Below are 22243 nucleotides of genomic sequence, written 5' to 3' on the forward strand. Positions count from 1 at the left end.
AAGCATGATTTTATGGCTAGATATGAACATATGAAACTTATTTTTGGAGTGGTATTTACAATTCATTATAAACTTCTCTTTCTTATTTTGCTAATTGTGACATCTAGTCCCACTGAGCAAAACAATTTAGAACAGTGATTTATTTATTAAAGAATATGTTCTTACTTTCTCTGCTTGTGTTGCTAATACAAATGATAAAAGTCTTAATAGGTAGCTGAGTCAGAACGTTTTGTTCTACATCTTGGGGTTTCTCCAAGTCAGCACCAAGAATGAGATGGAATTGGGTAGATTATTGTGTTGTTTTCTATAGGGTATCAGTTTTGTGAAGAAGAGGTTTTAAATCTCTGTAGTGGTCAAGATGGAAAGTTTCACCAGAAATGAATGGACATCAAATAAAACATGAGTACCTGTATTTGGATGTTTTACCACATACCCAAGACAGACAGTGGATTGTAAACCTTTCATTTATTGGACTGTTTGGGCTCCATCCGTAGACCAGTATGTTGTTTCAGTGTCTGAGACAAACCACAGAGGATAGCCATACTTTTTGAATGTTGTTCTTCATTTTGATCTGTGTGTTTTCTGTGGTCATTCCATGAGAAAACTCTTAACTCATTGTGGTATATCCAGATATGTACCAGTGGGTGGCAGTAGATATGGAAGCGTTCTAAATAATGTAGCTACCAATCATAGATGGAGTCTTAAAGTAGTATACTTGAGGGCTTTTTTTTTTTTTTTTTGCTTATTTTTTTTAAATGTAACTGATCATTTTTCACACATTTTTCTGACTTTAGCAGGCATACTGCTAAAGGGTAATTTTTAAAATAATTATAACACCTAATGTATATATTATTTTTACTATGTATCAGACACAATTTTAAGTGTTTTACATATATTTTAAAATAACACATTTGATTATTTTTAAGGTATTTTGGCTAATATGCAATTATATTATTATTCACTTAAAATATTTACCTATACTAGTATAGCAGAACAGAAAAAGAAGCTTGCTAATAAATATTATATTAAGCAAAGGAACTATTCAGCTGCCAGCCATCTGGCATCTTCTTCACAGATTTTTGTTGTTTTATTTTGTGAGATATACTGTACATTGTGTGATGCATACACTTTGCCAAAAACAACTGCCTTTTCAAATGTTCTACGTATTTGCTTTCCATCAAAGCCACATCTTTTGATGTCTTCTCTCAGGTTTGAGGAATTTCATTTTGCAGAGCAACTAACTATAGGTCTTCTCACAGATTATTGGTACGCAAATTGCTTTAGGAAAGTTTTCTTTCAATTTGGGGAGTCATTGGACGATGTGTAAGCATTTATGATAGAGTTTGGAATAATATGACATTTCAATACATCTTGAAAAGCAAAGGAGGAGAGTCAATTTTTCAGGAGAAAAAGTGCTGGATCCTGATTCAGTTTAGAAGCCCTGGGTTTGGGTTCATGCACATATGTTCACTAGCTGTGTGACACTGACAGAGGCTTTGGCCCTTCAGGAACTCTCCTCATCTATAAACTGTGATGAAGTTGGATTATATCAGTGGTTTCCCATCAGCATAATTTGGAGCTTTATAGCTCCACTGCGGCACCACAGGGGGTGATGCCAGGTTAGGTATAGAGCCCCAGCAGGCAGGCCCCCAGGTCCTTCCTTCTGCTTTCAACTGAGAAGCTTTCTTTCAGCTATTTAAATTACAGTATTTATTTATATACTGTATACACTTGAAAGTGTATATGATTTATTCATAAGAAAAAATTCTACTTGTTTTAAAAAAAAAAGATTGAAAACCCTTGGATGAGGTTATTTCAGTGGTCCCTTCTGTCCCTAAAATATTAATGATTCTAATAACTAGGAAGCCAAAAAAGAAAAAAAGATAAATTGGTCCTGGTTCTTAGCATGTAGCCAATGTCTCTAGTATACAACTATGGGAGGCTAGGTCCATCATTTATGACCTCTGAAGGGTTGTAAGGTACTCTTTTATTTGATTAACTTTATTATACCACAACTGCACCCCACAAAGACAAATGACACAGATGTAATTTTTTTTAAAGATTTTATTTATTTATTTGATAGACAGAGATCACAAGTAGGCAGAGAGACAGGCAGAGAGAGAGGGAGAAACAGGCTCCCCACCAAGCAGAGAGCCCGATGCGGAGCTCAATCCCAGGACCCTGAGATCATGACCTGAGCTGAAGGCAGAGGCTTTAACCTATGCAGCCACCCAGGGGGCCACAGACTTACTTTTTAAAAAGCTTACTTTCTTTTGAGAATTTACACTACCTATTGTTTTAAGTAAATGGCAGGACACAGAGTAATACTGAATATGAGCACTGATTACTAAGTGAGGTATAGGAGCCAGGAGTTAAATGCTTTTCTCTGTAATCATTAATTTGCCATATTCTGCTGTCAATGCTCCTCTGTCCAGTGCTGCAGTTATACATGTTGCTGTGTCTGAAACCCTTGTTTCTATAACTTTCTGTCCATGACCAGCCGGGTGAAGATATTTTATAGTAAAGGTTAAGGGAGAAAATCTACTCATTTCTAAACTTGATCTCCAACCTTTCTGTCAAGTGTCAAGTTGCTAGAGAGATGGGTTGCTCATGTACAGCCTGACATGATTCTCCTTTTAAAAGCAAATAAACAAACAACCTATCTGTTTCTTGGCTACCAGGAACCAGAATCAACATAAAAAAAGTGTCAAACCTCCTTAAACAGCCAGACCACTAGTTGCAAAAACTGTGAAGAAAGTAGTACAAGACCATCTTAGCCAAAAACATGGTCAAGATATATTACCCTGAATGTGCCAGAGAAATGCAAAGTGGAACAAAACAACACAACTGGATTTTCCCATTCTCATCCATAATAGCCTGTTTTTTTTTTAAATGGTATTTTTTACTCTAATAGCTCTATGTCCTAATGAGTTAGTATCAGCTTATTTAAAGAGTTGGAGCCAGTCCAAGGAAAATAGGCAGAACTGCTGCCCTTTTCACCAAAAAAAAAAAAAGAAAAAAAGAAAAATCTTTCATTAACTCATGTTGATGGAAGCACATTTAGCCACAGCAATTTGCAAGGCAGTTGAATTGCTGTTTGTATTGAACAGCAAACCAGAGAATAATAAAGCAAAACAGGAACATGCCAGTGGTAAGCAAGGGAACAGGGCAGCCCTTCCACTTTTTCCGTGCTGATCATTCATTCGTTCTAAAGCCGGTAAGACCAAACAACAAACAAGATTGCTCATTATAACGAGATGCACTAATCACACTCTGTGGTCCCTGCCTCTATCACTGCAGCTGTCCAGAGGCCTCACCTATATTCTCTGCTCTTGTGGTTGCAGCGAAGTAGTTGCTTCTCAGCAAAGCCCGGTGGCCATATTTTACCAGCACAGCTTAATAACCCTGTTCATCATCCCAAATGCATGCATTCAAACAAGGGACCTAACAAGTGAACAAATGCATAGAGCAGTGATGTAGAGGAGGAGTCAATTTGGGGGATCCAGGTTAAGCAGCAAAGGTAGAGAGGTAGTAGTTAGGAAGGATATGGATATGAAGACATTGGAGCCCTGATCGTTGACATCAGAGAACTCCTGAAGGAAATCAGAGGAATACAAACATGTGCATTTTTAAAAACAATAGTATTAAGGAAGGTACAATTAAGGGAGTTAAAAATGAGAGCAGGATGTGATATATATGGCAGGAAGATTGCCCTAGGATTGCAAGGAGAGCAAAGCTCTAGCTGGGGCTTTAGACTAACTAGGGAATCTCAAGCAAATCATTTGCCTTCTTTGAGCCTCATGTCTTGATTTATTGTAGAATGAAGCGCTCACTGTAAAATAGAACATTCTTGTCAATTCTGAGCTCTCCAAGTTTCCAAATAAAGATAAGAAAGCTCCATACAGCTGGACTACCAGCGACTTTTAAAACTGACAGCAATCCAACTAAACCTAATTTAAGTACAAGCAAGGAGGAAAGGGAGGGAGGAAAGGAAGAGAAAGATGGAAAGGAAAAAGGAAAGGAAGGAAAATAGGGAGAGAAGAAGAGATGGAGGGAGGGAAAGAAGAGAGTTCAAAATTCAAGTTATGCGGGCTTCAGGCAAAGGTCAGTCTTGTCCTCAGCCTACTCTGTCTCTTGGCTCTGCTTTCTTCTTCACCAGCTTTGCTGTTGTACACGTTCCTTTGGCATAGTAGAAAAATACAGCCTAGAAAGAACCAGGCTAATATAAGCTTGTGGCTTCAGAAGGGAATTCTACCAATTTTTGCCTGTGTGTACAGGGTTTAGTCCCTGTGTTGTTAGCAGGACAGTCTGGACCTACTCTGGGCTTGAGTTGAGGCCTAGCTGGAAGGGGCAGCTCCTGTCTGCAGGGCATGCTGCTAGCAAGTTAGGTAGTAAGCATTGGCACCTCGTGGTTCACACAGGTGTCTGTGTGTGTAGGCTGGAGGCTGTGGGAGGGGAAATGATGCCCATCAACTCTTTTCTTCTTAGAGAAGCTGCCCAATGATCCCTGCCTCTCCAGCTCACTCGCTGACATTAGTAAACAGATCTCTTTCCCATATATCCAGGAATTTTTCCGACTGGTGCTTCTGGGCTGTAGTTCCACAAGGCCCTTTGTTGTGCTGTCTCTTTAAGGGTAGAGACTCAGTTTCCTCTCACCTTCCTGGCTCTCCCAGAGCTTAGGGTGATTATTTTTAAAGTTCCAGGTGTTAAGTAACACTGATTGTAAGAACTTCTGAAATTGTGCGCCTCTAGTTTTTGAAGTCAAATGTCACAGGGGTTTCTTCTCCCCTGTGTGGGCTCCCTATGCCTGCAGTGCCTGCTGTGACGGTCTGTTTCTTTCCCCTCTTTGTGCCCAAGTAGTCCCTCCCTCCTGAGGACAGTCTGAGGGTCTATTTAGCTCCCAACAGCATCTCTGTGCTTCTTATCCTCTTCCACGTGGCCTCTTCTCTACATTTAGCTGTGAAACATCTGGTCTACCAGTCTTTGTATCATCTTCTGGGTTATTTACACTGATGTGGGCCTTATCTAGTGGTAGCCGTGGGATGAGGTGAGCTTAGAGTTCTCCTACTCTACCATCCTTCCCAAAAGTCTAGAAGTTCTATATTTAAAATGCCAGTTATAGTTTGTTTTTATTTTTGTTTTTTTGTTCAGTTGTTGAAAATTAAGCATTCCAATTGGTACTAGCCTTTTTGGAAAAACAGCATAACCTCTATATATTTAGAGAAATTGAGAACCTAATTTTTAAATTGCAGTAATTCTATGAAATTCTGAGGGTAACTGAACATCTTTACCTTCATATATCTTTACATTTATAATCTTACTGAGTCTGTGAGTTGAGTTTGATTGTACAAGAGATGCAGTACCCATTATTTATCTGCTATGTTTTAGCAAATGTGTTTGGTATTTGATGTACCAAGTGAAGTTTGGAGGAACAAGATCAGTTTTCTTTGATGGTTAGTGGACCCTACTATCCATCACTCCAAGTCCAGTGTACAATTAAACGATGTAATTCAGTACAGGGGGCCTGGCTCAGAGAACCTTCTAATATCCAGAAGTAGTGAATCAAAATGGCCATGTTCACATAGGGACACAGTAGTGATCTTACATCTTGTGACTATTCAAGAGAGTTGTGCCAAAGACACAATTTACTGAAACTGTTGTTTTTAGCCTGTCTGGTGCCTATTTCTTCTTCTTTTAACAGTTCCCTGGTCTTTCATTTAGAAACTATCCTTTCTATTCTTCATCTAATCCTTTTGGGGTTATCAATAGAAGTGCTCCATCCTTTCCCGTAGCCAGTCAGTAGGCAAGAGATCTAAGCTAAGCTCATGAGCACTTCTCTTTCTGGAATTTCACCCAGAGTGGAGTGACACAAAGACTAGAGGCAACCAGGATAAAACGCCTATTAGTTCATGATACTTACATTCCTACCATCCAAGATCAGTTGTTACTCTCTATAGAGTAACAACTGGCTCCTCTTTTCCCATGCATCTGTTAGTTACTCTTACGTCCCTGTAATAAATTCTGAATGCTTCATGTACAGTTAACAAATGGTTGCTGTAAGTTAGCAAGTGCTGGGTACCAAAGCATCCCCAATTCCATGTATACAGGTCCTGATTATGTCAGTTGGGATTGGCCCTGGGCTCACTGGGAAGTTTGGTATCTCTTGAGCTCCCCTTCTGAGTCATCCATAATCATCTTCAAGCCAGTTAACAGCTGTGCTTCTGGGCGTTGGCTAGCTGCCAGTTAAGACAAACTGCAGGGTGTCATAGGTGGGAAGAGTCCCTTGTCATCCAACAGGTTGTCCTGGCCTTGTTCTTTGGTGATGAGAGAGTTCCAAGTGGGGAAGTGGAATGCACAAGGCCTCTTGAACTCTCAGTGCAGTTGGGCACAGATTCTGCTGTAGTCTGTTTAGCCAGTCAAGTCAGGAGGCTAGGCCAGAGGTGACATGTAGAAAGTAGATGAGTGTGACCTCCTCAAGGAGGCAGCTGCAGTGTCACAATGCATATGAGTAAGGATTCAGGGTGAGGAATTTTTGAAGGCACTGAAACAATCTGCCACCCCCAAGTTGGTTTCTGTGTAGCTAAAGAATCTGCTATGCCAACCAAAGACCCCTTCTAAAATGCAGCCTAATGCTTTGACTTTCTCCTCTCAACTTTATAGACCTAACCCTCATTAGGGGAGGTTTGGGAGCCGAAGTCCACCCTTCTATGGGATACGGAGCAAAAATCACCTGTTCTCCTGAATCCCAGTATATCGTGTTTTGATGGGATTTTATGTGACCCTTCTGTAGCTGAATGAGCCATGCAGACTCGCCATCAGTCCTACCATCTGCCAGCTCTCCTAAGTTCCAGCGTATTGCCTGTTCACTTATGACCTATAGCCGCGTGCCTTGGCTACTCACATAGTATTGCTTCCTGCTGTATGTAGTATAGCACTTGCTAAAAACATTTGCATTTGCCTTTCTGAGATATATATTGAATTTCTGTAAGTTATATTTTCCTTTTATGCAGCACAGCCTCTTGGTGAGCTCCATCAATCACAGAGCAAGGCAAATGCTCATATTAATGTGCACTGCTGTAGGTGTTTCTTGCCTGTTTTCATCCAACTTCTGACTCAGCCCAGCCCTCTTCAGGTTTGTGAGATCTAATAAGATCATAGCACAGGGTGGTATAGCTGCAGGCAGAAAATTGTGCTTGCCAAATATATTTTCCTTTATAGCAAGTTTGTAAATTAATGTAGGGCACCAAGATACCATGGCTATATGCATGCATATAGACAGAACTCTCTCTTCAGTTGACTACCTTCGCTTCTAGCTGCTAATTTCCCTGAGATGATGCTAAGCTCTTGGTCAGATGTAGCTTTAGTGCTTCCCACCTTCTCAGCGTGAAATGATAATTAATATGCCTTTACAGTGAAGGTGGTGTTCTATTTCCATTAATAACACCCATTATTCCAGGATGTTTTAATCTGGTTATAAAAATGGACTCTGGAGGCGGAGTTTGGCTTGGGAGCTTATTTTAGGAGCAAATGGTTTGTTTCTAATTTTTCATTAAAGAGAAAAGGAAGTTTTTTTTTTTTTTTTAAGAAAATTTTGTGTTACTTCAGAGTTATATAAACAGTGGGCCAAATTCCTAAAATATTGATATGGTCTTGGATTTGTAAATTAGTTGGCCTTCTTCTCTGGTACCTCCACCAGAGTCCAGACCTCCCAGGGCTTCTCAGCTAGCTCAGGATTGGCAGAGTCCAGATCTCTGTCCCATCTCCTCTGTTAGGATCAGAGGGCATTTCTTTGACATTCCTTTTCACACTTAAACATTAAATTCTCTTTCCAGGCAACAGTTTTTACACACTCCTGACTAAATTGAGTTTGATACTAAGAGGCAATGTTATCTTGATGGGCATTTTGCTTTCTTCTTATAGATCTCCTGGAGGAGACCCACAGAAAAGATGAAGAAATGGAATCTCTGCAGGTAAATTCTCCAACAGAATTTTATCCTTGGGATAAAAGCATTTGTTTTTACCCTGTTAGCCTTTATTGTTACCACATTCAAACCACTGACAAATAGAGTGAAACACATGTCAGAATGCTAAAGCCCAAGTTAGAATTTGCTTCCTTTTAGAAGTGTGTGAGAATATTTATAATCTCCTAAAGCAGGAGGCCAAGTCAGCCCCCCTGCTACTCTTGAAAGGAATCTTTATTCCATGGTATAGCTTAATAGGAACCGCAGAGTTAAGAAATGAAAGCAACATCTTTGCAAAGTCATTTCCCCCCAAAACAGGGCTGATCTATGAGGATGAATTCATGGAATCTGCATTTCAAGTGAAAGTCAAGAGAATTCTGGCTCCGTGAATGTCATCTACCGATGACCAACCAAGAATATTAACACCTACATGAAGCTTAAGACTTTACCTTGTATGCCTCTTAATTCACTGTGGATTTACACATAGTTCTTGGACTAGAAAATTGTGTTTGAAAGATTACTCTAGAATTTTAATTGACAGTTCCATGGTATGAGCAAGTGATGTTAACTTGGCATCTGACAGTGGTGGTTCTCTCTTCCTTTTACATTGGGCTCACTTGCAGATGGGTAACTCAAGTGTCTGTCTTTATTAGGGGAAACATAATCAGTTATACTCACATGACAGAACCAATTCACTTAACATCACGCTGGGGATTAAGAACAGTAAATACTTTGGACATTTAGAGTTCTTCCTGGGTGTGGAAGCTGGAAGGCAGGACTGGAGAGTGATAAAATGAGCTGCCTTGAATGCTTTAGAGGTAGAGGTTTTTGCTTCTGGCAAATGAAGGACGGGTCAAGCGAAGCCCAAAGAATGAGAGAAATGTTCTATAATTGGGGATTCTTCTATTTAATGGTGTATTTGTTAAAAGAAAATTCTATTATTGATCTAAAAATGAAGAAGAAGATAGTCCCATATCCCTAATAAAAGTGGCAGATCTTGGCCACAGTTCTGTACAGATTGGATTTATTTAATAGCTCGAGCTATAGTCAGGTTAAAAAGAAACAGCCCTCGTTGGTCCTCTCTGGGACTAGGAAAAATCTCAAGTGCAAGTCACTGTGTCTATGTCTGAGAAATTAATATCAGAATCAGGAAAAGCAAAGCTTCCATGTATACCAAATGTATATATTGAAAAGGTAATAAAGTCTTTCAGAAGCACTTTGATTATGCATTATATTTGCCAGAATAACACATGTAAACGAATTTACTGAGTAGATAGTACATATATGGCCTTTTGAAATGACAGCACCAACCTTTTTGAGTTTACTTCTCTCACAATACAAATGTTGGAACCAGTAATCCTGTTAAATTTAATAGCCTCTCTTGCTTCTCAAATATTTATTAAGAACTGGCAGCATTTCCTACCAAAATGTCCAGCGAGTGCAATAGAATGCACCAGCCAACTAACTGTGGGCACTGATAGATGTAGAATATCCAGTATGATGTCCAACAGCAGGAAAGTTCAATGCTGGCACTTTGTAGTGACAATTAGTGCCTAATAGTCTATTAAGAACAAAGAAACTGACACCTCTGAGAGTACACAAGAGTGCAGAGACACAGCACAGAAAACCTTTCATTTTAACACTAGAGAAAAATTCATTGAAAAGACCTATATTCCTGAATTTCTGTATTCGTATTATAAATATCGCAGGTGATAGTTTTGAGAAGACTATCAAAGTATTTAAGTTGAGGGGCTTCTGGGTGGCTTAGTCATTAGGCATTTGCCTTCAGCTCAGGTCATGATCTCGGGGTCCTGGCATCAAGCCCCGCATCAGGTTCCCTGCTCAGCGGGGGGACTGCTTCTCCCTCTCCCTCTGCCTGCTGCTCCCCCTGCTTGTGCTGTCTCTCTTTCCCTCTGTCAAATAAATAACAACAACAAAAAAAGAGGTATTTAGGTTGAAGTCCTACAATCACACAGTAGAACTTCAAGGAGTGAAAGACAAAACAGTTTAAAAAAATGATAGCAAAAGATTGGAAATTGATGACTTTGAATTTTAATACTGGCTCTGCTTCTGGGCAACTTTGAGTACCTCAATTAACTTTGCTGTGCCCATTTTCTCATCTTAATATAAAATCATAAAACTGTCTTCCAGAAGTGTTTAGTGTGGATTAGATTATCCTAGGAGGGAGAGCTAAATATTTAATTCCAATTTATAATGTTAACAAATCCCCATGTATCCAAATTGGAGTCAGTTTTATTTACTCATTATCATCATATAATTATGTATAACAGACATTCTGTATTTAATATCATCTTCCTTGAGGATCGGGGGTGTTTATCTCTATACCCTTTCCAGCTTTCTTCAAATAAAAGATGTTTCATATACTCATTGAGCAAATACTTGTTGAGCACCATTTCTGGGCAAGGCACTAACTATACTGAGTGCTAGGGATACAAAGGCAAGCTGTTTCTACTGATGCCTTCCTGCCCTGGGAAGGTATCTGTTATATAATAATAAATATTATTAGAGGGGATTAGATAATAGAGGGGATGTGCAAGTCACTGTGGGAACATATAATAAGAACACCTGCCTTTATTTGGTGGACATATAAGATAAGTTGGGTGGAAGCGTAAGAGGTTGAAGGTGGTGGGTTGGGTAAGATGGAGTAGAATGACCAATCGAGATTTCCCAAAGGAAGCCAATATTGAAATGATAACTCGGAGTTAACCCTGGCAAGTTTGGAGTAAAAATAAGTTGTAGGCAGTGTGAAGGAGATAGGAAGACCCTTACTCTTAGTATGTGGGAAACCAGTTAAGAGTTTGAAGCAAGAGTTTGAAGAATTAAGAATTTGAAGCAAGAGAACAATATGATCACATCTTCATTTTTTAAAAAAGGTTTTATTTATTTATTGGAGAGAGTGCGGTGGGGAGGGGTAGAGGGAGAGGGAGTAGCGGATTCCCCACTGAGCAGGGAGCCTGACACAGAAGCTTAACTGACTGAGCCACCCAGCTGCCTCAAATCTTCATTTTTTTTTTTAAGTGGGTAACTAACTGGCTATAAAGTCCAATATAACTGGGGGAAGGTAAGATTAAAACCAGAGAGACCATTTAAGCAGATGTTTGTGGGAGTTTCGACAAGAGATGATGGTGACCTGGATTGGGTGGTAGAGAGAGCACGAAGAGGAGTGGGTAGTTTCTTAATGTATTTTAAGATCTAAAATTCCACGGGACCTTGAGATTGGTTGTTAGGAAGTAAAATGGAAGGGGCTAAGAATGACTCCTGGATTTCTTGACGGGGCCGCTTCATGGATGGTTGTGCTAGTCAGTGAGAGAAAAGGAAGCTGATTAGTTCAACTTTTAATATTTTCAGTTTGGGTCCTTGAAACATCCAGCTGGCAGTGTCAGGAGAGCGTTCCCACATGAGTCTGGAGCTCAGAAGGTGTGCGAGTTGGACATGCAGATTTTGTTGTCAGCTGATTAGTCTCCATATCTTATAGGTGATACTAAAAGTCATAGGAGTGAGATGCCTGGCTGACTCGGTAGATGGAGAGAGAGTGCAACTTTTGATCCTGAGGTCATGAGTTGGACGTATAACTTACATCCAACTCACGTTGGGTACACGTTGGGTGTATAGCTTACCTTGGGGGAAAAAAAAAAGTCATAAGAGCAGTGAGGATGCCCCAGGGGAAATATGTAAAATAAAGAGAAGAAAACAGGCCAGAACCATAGGGAACACTCACATTTAAGTTTTAAGCTAAGGATGAATATCTTGCAAAGCAGTCTAAGACATAAAGAAAAAAACTTTAGGAGGGCATACTAAAGTGTAGCAAAGCATCTTTCAAAGGAAAAACAATAAAACTGAGTAAATAAATCCTTGAATCCCCCTAGCTAAGGGGCTTAAGTTTTAAAATTAAAATTTACCATATAGTAAGTGGCAATTTCCTATCATACCTATGCAGTCACTCTTGTCTTTCATATTCCCAAATACTTACTATTTAGCACAGTGCCTTCCCATAGTTAGGGACTCAGTATATTTTTGTTGATCAAATGAACAAATGAATACTACCTACTGGACTCTGATTTAGCACCTGTTTCTGGTCTTCAGAAGTTCTGCCCATTAAAAAACAAAAACCATCCTTGTCCTACAGGTCATTTTCTGTTAAAAACATTGGGAGAAGAGGGCTCCTAGGCTCTAGCATTCCTGTGTATGCACATACGCACACACCCGCTTTCACACTCCCTCCTTTACTCTATCCTGCTCTATTCCCCCTCCTTCTTTTTTTTTTTTTTTAAAGATTTTATTTATTTGTTTGACAGAGAGAGATTACAAGTAGGCAGAGAGGCAGGCAGAGAGAGAGAGGAGGAAGCAGGCTCCCCGCTGAGCAGAGAGCCCGATGCGGGACTCGATCCCAGGACCCTGGGATCATGACCTGAGCCGAAGGCAGTGGCTTAACCCACTGAGCCACCCAGGCGCCCCTCCCCCTCCTTCTTTAAAGGTAGTATTGAACCAAAAGGTCAATAAGTGAGTAATTTGGCACAGGTTATAGTAATCAGTGGCAAAGAAAGAGGATATAATGATGAGGGAGGCAGGCAGCAGCGAGGAGAATATTTTTAATCATAAAAGGAATCACAAACAGTGGAGAGAAACATATTTGACAGTGATTTCTATAATACAATGGGTAATTACCAAAATTCTTCACTGGAGGTTAATATTTTCTGTGTGTGTGTCTGTGTGTGTGTGTGTGTGTAAGACATTCATTTGCAGCTACATTGTGCACTGTTCTTAAAAACAGAGTATTTATTGTCTTTGACTCTAAATATGTGGTACCACACCAGAGTCCTGTTTGTATAAGGGTTTGAGGTACATTGAAACAAACAAATCCCTTCTCTATTAAGCTGCTCTGAGATCAGCTGAAACATTTTAAATAGACACAAAAGATAATCCATTTCCTCACTGACTGATGACAGTCAGTGGCTGTCATCTTTCTTGTGATGACTGTTAATGGTAGGTGCTACTATTGCTTTTTGTTTTCATTTTTTAAAGTACCAACCTATCTGGTTCACCTTCCATCAGTTTCTTGCTTTGCAAACCCCAGAATGCAAATCACACCACAAGAGTATCATGCCTAGTCACAAAAAGCTGCAAATCACTACCTACGACAGTCACTAAGCGGACTATCTGGAAAACACTTATGCCCCTCCCCGCTTTGTTGACTTACAGTCATCTCACTTCATTTTATTTCAAATAAGATAAAAATAGATGATTATGAACATGATTTTTCTATTCACTTTCCTGTTTTACTAAGTCATATTCAGGTCCTTTATTTTTTTTTAAGATTTTATTTATTTGAAAGACAGAAATCACAGGTAAGCAGAAAGGCAGGCAGAGAGAAAGGGGGAAGCAGGCTCCCTGCTGAGCAGAGCGCCGGATTCAGGGCTCGATCCCAGGACCCTGAGATCATGACCTGAGCTAAAGGCAGAGATTTAACCCACTGAGCCACCCAAGAGCCCCCATATTCAGGTCATCTTAAAGCAACATCCGTATCTGTAAGTTGGAGACAGTAATAATACTTCATAGGACTATTAAGAGGATTAATTGGGATAAGAAATGCATAAACAAACCTTGGTGCCTGGCAGGTCTTCCATAAATATTAATTCCGCACACTATGTGTTTGCATCTCCTGCATACCAGTCAGGGCACCGCATACTGGGATAAAGTGGTAAATGTCCCTGTGCCCTCCCAGAATCATCCTCTCCCTCTGTCCGACCCTCCTTGCTCTTTCCATGGGCAACCATAATTTTAAATTCAGATTTTAGTTAGATTATGCTAATGGAAGTGTTACATCTTTGGATAGCTACTAAATATAATGAAACAGTGAAAAAAGTTACGTTGTGGCAATAATGAAATTGACTATATGATTGAATTTGAACATCAATCTCATTATTTAAGAGGGAAAAGGAAACGTTTTAGTTGTAGGATTTGTAAATGTCACCAGTATTTCTGGACACTTTCTTTTGTATCAGTATTTTCATTAGAAATGAATTGAATTCTTCATTTAATTAAAAACATTGGGTTTATGGATTTTTTTTAAGTAATGTACATTTTTTTTGAGACATTCCAGAAGCTACATATGCCCTTGAAGGATATTAAAGTGGCATCACTGACATGCTGTTTTTCAGATGACCCATAATTATATTTAATTTCTCTCCAAGGTAGTTTTAAAAATAACCTGGAACCTTCCATTTGAAGGACTTGATTTATTTTTTAGAAATGTTTTGGGAGAGGAGGGATAGGTGTTTGATTTTGTTTTTGTCACCTTAGTAGTGCTCAGGCAAAAGCATTTGAAATGAGCAGAAGGAGAAGATAATCTTTTCCTCAGCCATTACTTCATTTCAGCTACTTGTGGAGTAAACTATGACAGCATGGTGTTTGAGGGGAAAATATAACAGAAATTTCTTAGTTCTTGTGGAAATCTAATAAATATTAATATAGGGGTATTATACTATGAAAAAGATTTCCAGTGTAGACTTGGCAGATCCATTGTTGGAAATAAACTCAGCAAGAAGAACACCAAAGACAAAAAGCTGATGTGGGTAAAAAAATTGCCCTGGTTGAGGCTAGCAGGATCATGCATCAGCATCTCAGTAGTCCCCGTAGATGACCAGTCCTCTGGCTCTACAACCATGTGGTAAGCTGAGCTAATGACAGACCAACTGGATAATTTCTGTAATTTTGCTGTCAGTCATTTCTTCTTCTTCTGAATGTACAGTGCCCAGAGCCTGTATTTTCAAACCACCCAGTGATTTGGGGATTTTAGAGATTATGGGTACAGATGCAGAGATGGGGCTGTGAAGAATCCCCGAGTTAATTTAGAAAGGAAAGTAAGGGGGAAGTCGGATGCTGTGTGCTCGCACTGGTTCTCTAGAAGAACTGAAGGATTCATTTAAGCAATTCTTAAATTGCCCCAGAAATTCTGATTTGCTTGGGAGGTACTAAAGTACATTTTTAGAAATCCCAATTTGAATAAATTGAGAACTTATGGTTGATTGTTTATTAAACTAGAAGATAAAATGCAGTATAATGCTTCTCCTTATGGTGACTCATGAGAGTTAAAATACAACTTCCATAGCTCTAGAAATCAAACGTACGGAGGTACATATTCTTCCCAAGATGCAGGGATGTAGCCAAATCACTTTGTCTCTCTTTCTTTTTCTGATATATGATATTAAAAAAAAAAAAAAACTGTTATAAGCAATGACATAAACCAAGCAAAACATGGGTGTGTCTTGGGGGATGGAGGATTGGGCAACACTGCCACTTTGAGGACTAGCTGACTTAATGGCGCATTAAAATCTCTTATTTTCTCAAAAAGTAAAGAAGCTTACCAAGCTTAAATTCGGTATGAGGTCTCCACAGAGATAAAATGTTAACAGTCTGTATTAGGGTCAAGCCGGGTCTTAGCCAATTAGATTTGCACACTTCCATTTACTATGTCAAGAGGCCTCAGGAGAACAGGGAACCAAGCTCAGTAAAATCGAATCCACTTGAAATGTTAATGGCCATTAAATTTTATCACTCTGTTTTACCTAAAATTGGTAACTTAATTTTAGTTCCAAATTTATGGCAATAAAACTGGAAAGTAAGAGTCCCTGAAAGTGAAGTAAGTAGTCTATGTCCGAATGTATGGACGTTGAGTGACTACATCATTTTCTTTGGAGAATAAGAGAAATAGGAAAATGTGTCTGGTTCTGTTTATCCAAAGAGATGCAAAGCATGAGTCTTCAGGATTCAGGAGTCTCCTTTGAGTCAAGGGTCTACAAGAGCCTCTTAAAAAAAAAAAAAAAAAAAAAAAAGACACCCTTTGAAAACATTTTTAAAACACAAATATAAAGTGTAATTTTTGAGTTCAAGTGCCCAAATTTTTACTTTGTGACAAAGTTTTCTAAAAACTTGGTAAAGTTAAATGAGCCAAGTGTGTGTTACAAATTTCGTAAATTTTCCCACAAGGGGGGAATTTATTTCATGTGTCTCCATATACCAAACCCTTTGGAGTTGACTCTGTGAAAACAACACTTCCAGAAAATAACCCTTAGTGCCTTTGTCAGAGTCTGAATTCTGGGCTTCATGAGCACTGGCACTGATGAAAGAGCAGCTTATGTTTTCTCAGGAAAAATGGAAACCACCTAAGCATGTTATGATGTTTTGCAGTGTTGAGCTTGTCTGGGAGTTTTTGCCACGTTTCAAGAGTCAACTGTCACCTCACAATTTGGGGTAGTTTCCTTTGGGTCGCAATTTAAATAATCACTTCAAGACCACTCTCCTTTATGTGTATCTGCTTATTCTTCTCAGTCACACCACTGGATAGGCCTCAGACTTTGGATAAAGAATCATGTGTCTTCCATTTGAGCTGCTGTTACAAAACTACCATTGACTGAGTAGCTTAAATGTATTTCTCCTAGTTCTGGAGGTCAAGAAATCTTAAGATCAAGGCAGATTTGGTACCTGCCTTTAGTATCTGGCCCACTTCCTGGGTCATAACAGGAGAAGAGCAGATGGGACATTCTTGAATCTTTTCTAAGATTCCCATTCACGACAGATCTACCCTCATGACCAGTCACCTACTGAAGGCCCCATATCCTGATGTCACTTTGGGGATTAGGATTTCAACCTGTGAGTTTTGGAGGGAGGGACACAAACATTCGTAGCTGGTTCAGCCAGCAGCTGGATGGGCTAGTGCGTAGACTAGAATCTCCCTGTCTTCTGTACTCTTGTACTTAAATGTCTCCAGAGGTCATGGAGAAAAGAACTTCCACAGTATTTAGTGTGATAAAATACTAACTCACTCCTTATCTTCCCAAGAAAAAGACTATAAGACTATAAGAAGCTAAATGATTTGTTGAAAGTACTAAACAAATCAGGCAATCCTGGGGATTAATATTAGTGAAAGTCCTCACTGCTTTTCTTTTTCTTTTTTTAAAAAAACTATTACAAACCCATAGGCTCTAGGCTTTCATGTACATGGCAACTGGTGTGTGTGTGCGCGCGTGTGTGTGTGTTTGTGCGAGAGAGAGAGAGAGAGTACATGTGTGTTCGTGGCTGTTGGCATGTGGGGAAGATTTTAATTTTTGGTGCAAGATTATGAACAATCCAGTAATCTCAAATACTTCTAGGAAGGAGAAGGGCTTATTTTCCTTTTTCTGTTCTACACCTTTTCTTTTTGCTTATTCATCATGTTTTAAATAAACAGACCAAAGAAATTTGTTATTAAAGCCCTCCTTGGGCTTCTTCAATTTCAGTTTTAAACCAGGTTCAAAATATTCTGGCAAAAATTAAAGGCAACATTGAAAACGTTTGCATAAATTTTAAATTGTGCAAAAAGCGATAAACCTAAAATGAGCTGAAGGAATGAGTAATAAGCATCTCCTCATATCTTTGTCTTTTTATCATAATCAGTGATGATACGTGTTTTTAAAAATTGATTCTGAAGTGCATTCCCTTTCCAGAGTATCTGCATTCCACTTAGTCTTCTAAATATAATTTGTTAGAAGTTTAATGTTTACTTTTAAAAGTACGCAGGCTTATTAGCATGCTAATAAATAACATTTAATGTCTATTAACAGTACTTCTATATTTGCTCTTAAAATGGAATAGAAAAATATTACTTACAAGAGATTCCATGCCTTTACTACATTCTGGGTGTAATTGAAATCCCTAGTTCTCATTTCACTGTTAGAAAAGAACTAATAAATGTGTCACCAGTAAAACAGGAGTGTGGGGGAGAGGGGCCATTTATGAGCTCAGTAATGAATCGAACTCGCAAAGCCAGACCTGAAAGACTTGGGAGACCAGCACAATAGAGGTGCCAGTTTGCTGTATAGCATCACAGCTAATTAAGTTTAGATCTTTGCTTTTCTTTATCCTTTTCTTTGAGATTTTCCCAGTGGTATTGGCTCTGTGTGCTTCAGCTGGCCAAACGTGAGACTCAGAAGTCAGAAGCAGTCACAGCTTACTTAAGAAAGGCATATGGCAAAAATATAATCCCTTTGATTATATGGTAAATAACTATAAAAATGGGTACAAATAACGGTTTTTATCGGAACATGAAAGTTTATTGTGATATAGTATGTGTTTTATTACACCGTCACCTGGCATCTGTTAAAAATAAGGTTTTGGAATGCTATTCTGGCATGTGTAGTTTTGAGAAAGAGGCTCTGAATTGGTTTTCCAGGGTAAGCCCTAACTTCTGTCGCACACAAAATATAGCCCTAGTGGTAATAAAAAAGGTATCATCTATATAGATAAATATATAAATACATACATAGGGTTTGTGGGGTTTTTAAAAAATTTATTTATTTATTTATTTATTTTTTAAATAAACATATAATGTATTTTTATCCCCAGGGGTACAGGTCTGTGAATCTCCAGGTTTACACACTTCACAGCACTCACCATAGCACATACCCTCCCCAATGTCCAGAACCCCACCCTCCCTCCCAACCCCCCTCCCCTCAGCAACCCTCAGTTTGTTTTGTGAGATTAAGAGTCACTTATGGTTTGTATTTTTTTAACGTAGATTTTGATTTTGAGAGAATAGACTCCTTTAAATCACATGGACCTGGATTATAGTCTAAGCTCAATCACAATGTGGAATTCAATACGTTTACTATCTTTGAGTCTATTTCTCGGACTATAAAATGAATGAAATTAATGATATTCACCTATTGAGAGTTTGGGAGAGCATTAAATGAAAACATATTTTCAGCAAATAATAAGCTTTTAATAAATAGTGTTGAGTTTATGGTACTGGAACTTTAAAAGGATGTTTTTGTTAACAGGCACAGCACACATACCATTGTTCCTTTTACTCCTGAAATTAAGCAAACCCTTTTCCTGTCCCAGGACGGTTGCATTTGGTACTTCCTCTCTCCGTAATGCTTTTCCCTTAGCTCTTTCCGTGATGGCTCATTTTCATCCTTTGAGTTTCAGCTCAAATGTCACCTCTTTGTGGAAACTTAACCTCACCAACCTGTTTAAAGTAAATCTCTGCCCTCAGTCCCCCATCACAGTTTTTGAGTCTTCTCCTTTGTCTTCTCCTTTGGCATGTAAAGTCCCTAAAGGCAGAGAGACCTTATCTTCTTGTTGATAACTGTGTACACAACATTCAGCAAAGTGTCTGCCTCAATAAATGTGAATGAATGGATGAATTAATTAAATGAATAAGTTAGTGGAAGAGAGGGAGAGAGGAAAGACATTGGAAGGAAAGAAAAAGAAATAATAGATAAAAGGAAAAAAGGACAAAAAGAAGGTCTGAGGAATGATTTATATTCAGGACATAGGTATTTATGCATATACAGCTTTTTGATGTTATTTTAAAGTTTAAAAGTTAAGTAAAATTTTCCTGTTCCTATTATCTTTTCTTGCCCCTGGTCAGTGTGTTTCACATTATCTTCTTCCACAATCTGACAGGGGTTGTTTTGCTATAGGGTGACCTCCTGCTGTGAGGCAGGAAGTAATTCCTATAGGACATCAACACTTTAGAACAGAGGGTTGCCAAGCTTTCTGTAAAGGGCCAGGAGTCTAAATATTTTCAATTTTACAGGCTCTATGCTGTCTCCCAACGACTCACCTCTGCCATTACAGAATGAAAGCAGCCATAGACAATAAGTAAGGAAATGAGTGAGCTGTGTTCCAATAAAAATTGTTTAGGGAAACTGAAATTTGAATTCCATGTAATTTTCACATGTCATAAAATATTATTCTTACTTTGATTTTTCTTTATCCAAATAAAAGTGTAAAAACCATTTTTAGCTCATGAGCCTATAAAAACAGGGGGCAGGTTCGAATGGCTGACCCTTGCCTTAGAATGAACTAGTTCAATGGTTTTCCATCCCACGATTGTTTGCCTTTGAAAAGATGAACTAGAGTGGGGGGAGGCAAAGAATACATTTCTATTGGTAGGATTTTTAATAATTTTGCAAATGGAAGGAAACATAATTTTGACTAATCAGACCTTCCTGAACTACTAAAAGCACATTACATCAGTGCTCCATTATCCACAAGTAGGGTTGTGAGTGTTAAAAGAAGCTTTCATGACTGGCTAAAACCGCCCAGGCAAGCTCTCACCTTATTTATTCTTTCATATCATAGACTTTGGAATTTATGATTAGGTTCTTCTAAGGATATTGGAAAATAAGAAGTTTGAGGATACTTTAGTTCTATAATCCTGAAAAATTTTAGCTCTATAATCCTAAAGAATCAAATGCTTTAAATTTCAAGTAATGATTTCCCTAAAATCTATGTATTTAAGTTGGGTAAGGAATTATTTGGGGAAAACATTTTAAGAGCACAGTGTGATATCATTTTCTAAATGCAGAAATTAAAAATTTAGTAGAAATTATGATAGTCCTATTAGTATTATTTTTATAGCTCTGGCTATTTATAGTGCTTTCAAATATTTTAAGATAATAGAGCTTTCCAACTCTTTTCTTTACTCACATCTCTCTTAAACAGCCAAAGCAACTGTTTAAAACTCCACGTTGGGAAGATGCTAGTCAGACTGCAATGAAAATTCAGAATGAAGCTCACTTTGAAGAAAAAGCAGTTAAGTATTTCATAGGAAGGACTATTTAGGATATTTGAAACTGAATAGTCAAAACACATCTACTTTATTTTAGGACGTGTAGGATAAGTCACCCTTCAGGTATGTATCTCAGCAGTGTAAGTAGAAACTATGTTGTCCTTGTTTTTCTTGGATACTAAGAATAGTGTACCATTGATGGTCTAAGTACCAATAATCTGAGGTTAGTTTTAAATCCTTGAACTATCTGTCCCTTATGTAACTGGTGCTTGTATGTCGGGAAGTGGAGATTAATAATAGTTTTAATCTTAGTCAAACTGAAGAGGAGGCAAGAAAAACCTAACTTGTGTCAGCCAAATATATTATTTTAAGGCCTTCTGCTTATGTCTGGATACCCCTATCTACAGTCTATCTCTTTAGTATAGAACAGTGGGAGGTAACTCTACAGAAGCCCACAGAAGGAATATGGGAATGAGGATGAGAGAGCCCCTCAGACTTGTTCCTTGTCCTTTAATTCCTGAGAACACTTGAGTAAAATAACTGCACGTAAATCGAGATGTGAGTTCTTGGAATTGCTCAACGGTAAGCAATTTAATTCCCAAAGTGGACTGTTTGCTCATACCATGTAATGACTTAGCTTGTGATATGCCTGAAAGTCAGCAACCAAGTGCTGTGAATCATGTATTCAGGAAGAAGGAGGTTGGGACAGTGGGTTTCTCTGTGAATACTCTCCACCTGGAGTCTGGAAGATGTGTGTCCTTGAGGGATTCAGAGGAGATGTCAGCCTCAGGGAGTCTCATTAGGCCAGCTGTGTCTGGTGACACTCAGATACACACCCTCAAAGCAAACATACCCAATTGTTTTCCACAAGTTCTTCATGACACAAACCTCCTCATAAATTACGCCATAATCACTACTGCACTGTAATTTGCATATGAGTTCAGAGCATATTCAGCTGATATATGACTACCTCACCACTGGAGACATATACTTTATTTTTTTAAATGTAAATCCTTGGGGGAGAAATACGGTGTGTTGGCTTCTGGGTTGCTGGCTTTCTCCCCCTACTATTCAGCTACTGTGCCTACATCTCTTTTGGGGGACCGTCAGTCTTTGCAATTACATTGGTTGTCATTTGCGTGGCCCCTAACTACCATCATAACATTTATGTATCTGCAAATAATTTTCAGTTGTTCCCCAGTCCAGATGTCATTCACTGAACTCTTACTACCTGTTACCAACAGGTTTTCTGTGGAATTGTGCAGTCTGGGGGAAAGAATGTTCTCTATCTTTTGCCCTTCATTTGTTTGTAGTCTTATCCTCTAGGTACCTGTGCACCACATTACGTTTGTGCATTAATGAAGAATCCTATTGTGATTCTTCATTTTAAAGGAAAAAAAAAAGACACCTCATTGCTTTCTTCCATGATCTGAAACGTAAAGGGTAGATGTGAGACTTCTTTGATTTTAATTTTGTGCAGTTGACTGGAAGCATTTATAGGAATTTCAAGCAAAACCCAACTTCTCCTCTCGGGCTGCATTTTCCAGTGTGAAATCCATTGGAACAAAGCAACGGAGCGCCATTTCCCTATCTTTCTCTTCATCTTCCCTGCCCCACCCCCACCCCAACAAACACATGCACACATCCCTTTCCCAATTTGGGACAAGTACAATCTCAAACTTCTCTGAACAAGGTCAAATAGTGA

General features: G+C 38.8%; 1 protein-coding gene across 12 annotated transcripts in view; it reads left to right on the forward strand.

Annotated features, from left to right (window-relative positions):
- Nucleotides 1-22243, forward strand: part of CEP128 (centrosomal protein 128) — a 393959-nt gene that overhangs the window by 311973 nt on the left and 59743 nt on the right. For 7 of the 12 annotated variants that reach the window (XM_059182630.1, XM_059182635.1, XM_059182632.1 and 4 more), the window contains 2 exons: nucleotides 7921-7970; nucleotides 20472-20561. In XM_059182630.1, the coding sequence (XP_059038613.1) occupies nucleotides 7921-7970; nucleotides 20472-20561 (140 nt within the window). The remainder of the gene's footprint in view (nucleotides 1-7920; nucleotides 7971-20471; nucleotides 20562-22243) is intronic. The other 5 variants (XM_059182633.1, XM_059182636.1, XM_059182637.1 and 2 more) reach the window with 2 other exon arrangements.

This window comes from Mustela lutreola, chromosome 7 (genome assembly GCF_030435805.1).
Source record: "Mustela lutreola isolate mMusLut2 chromosome 7, mMusLut2.pri, whole genome shotgun sequence".
Lineage (NCBI taxonomy): Eukaryota > Metazoa > Chordata > Mammalia > Carnivora > Mustelidae > Mustela > Mustela lutreola.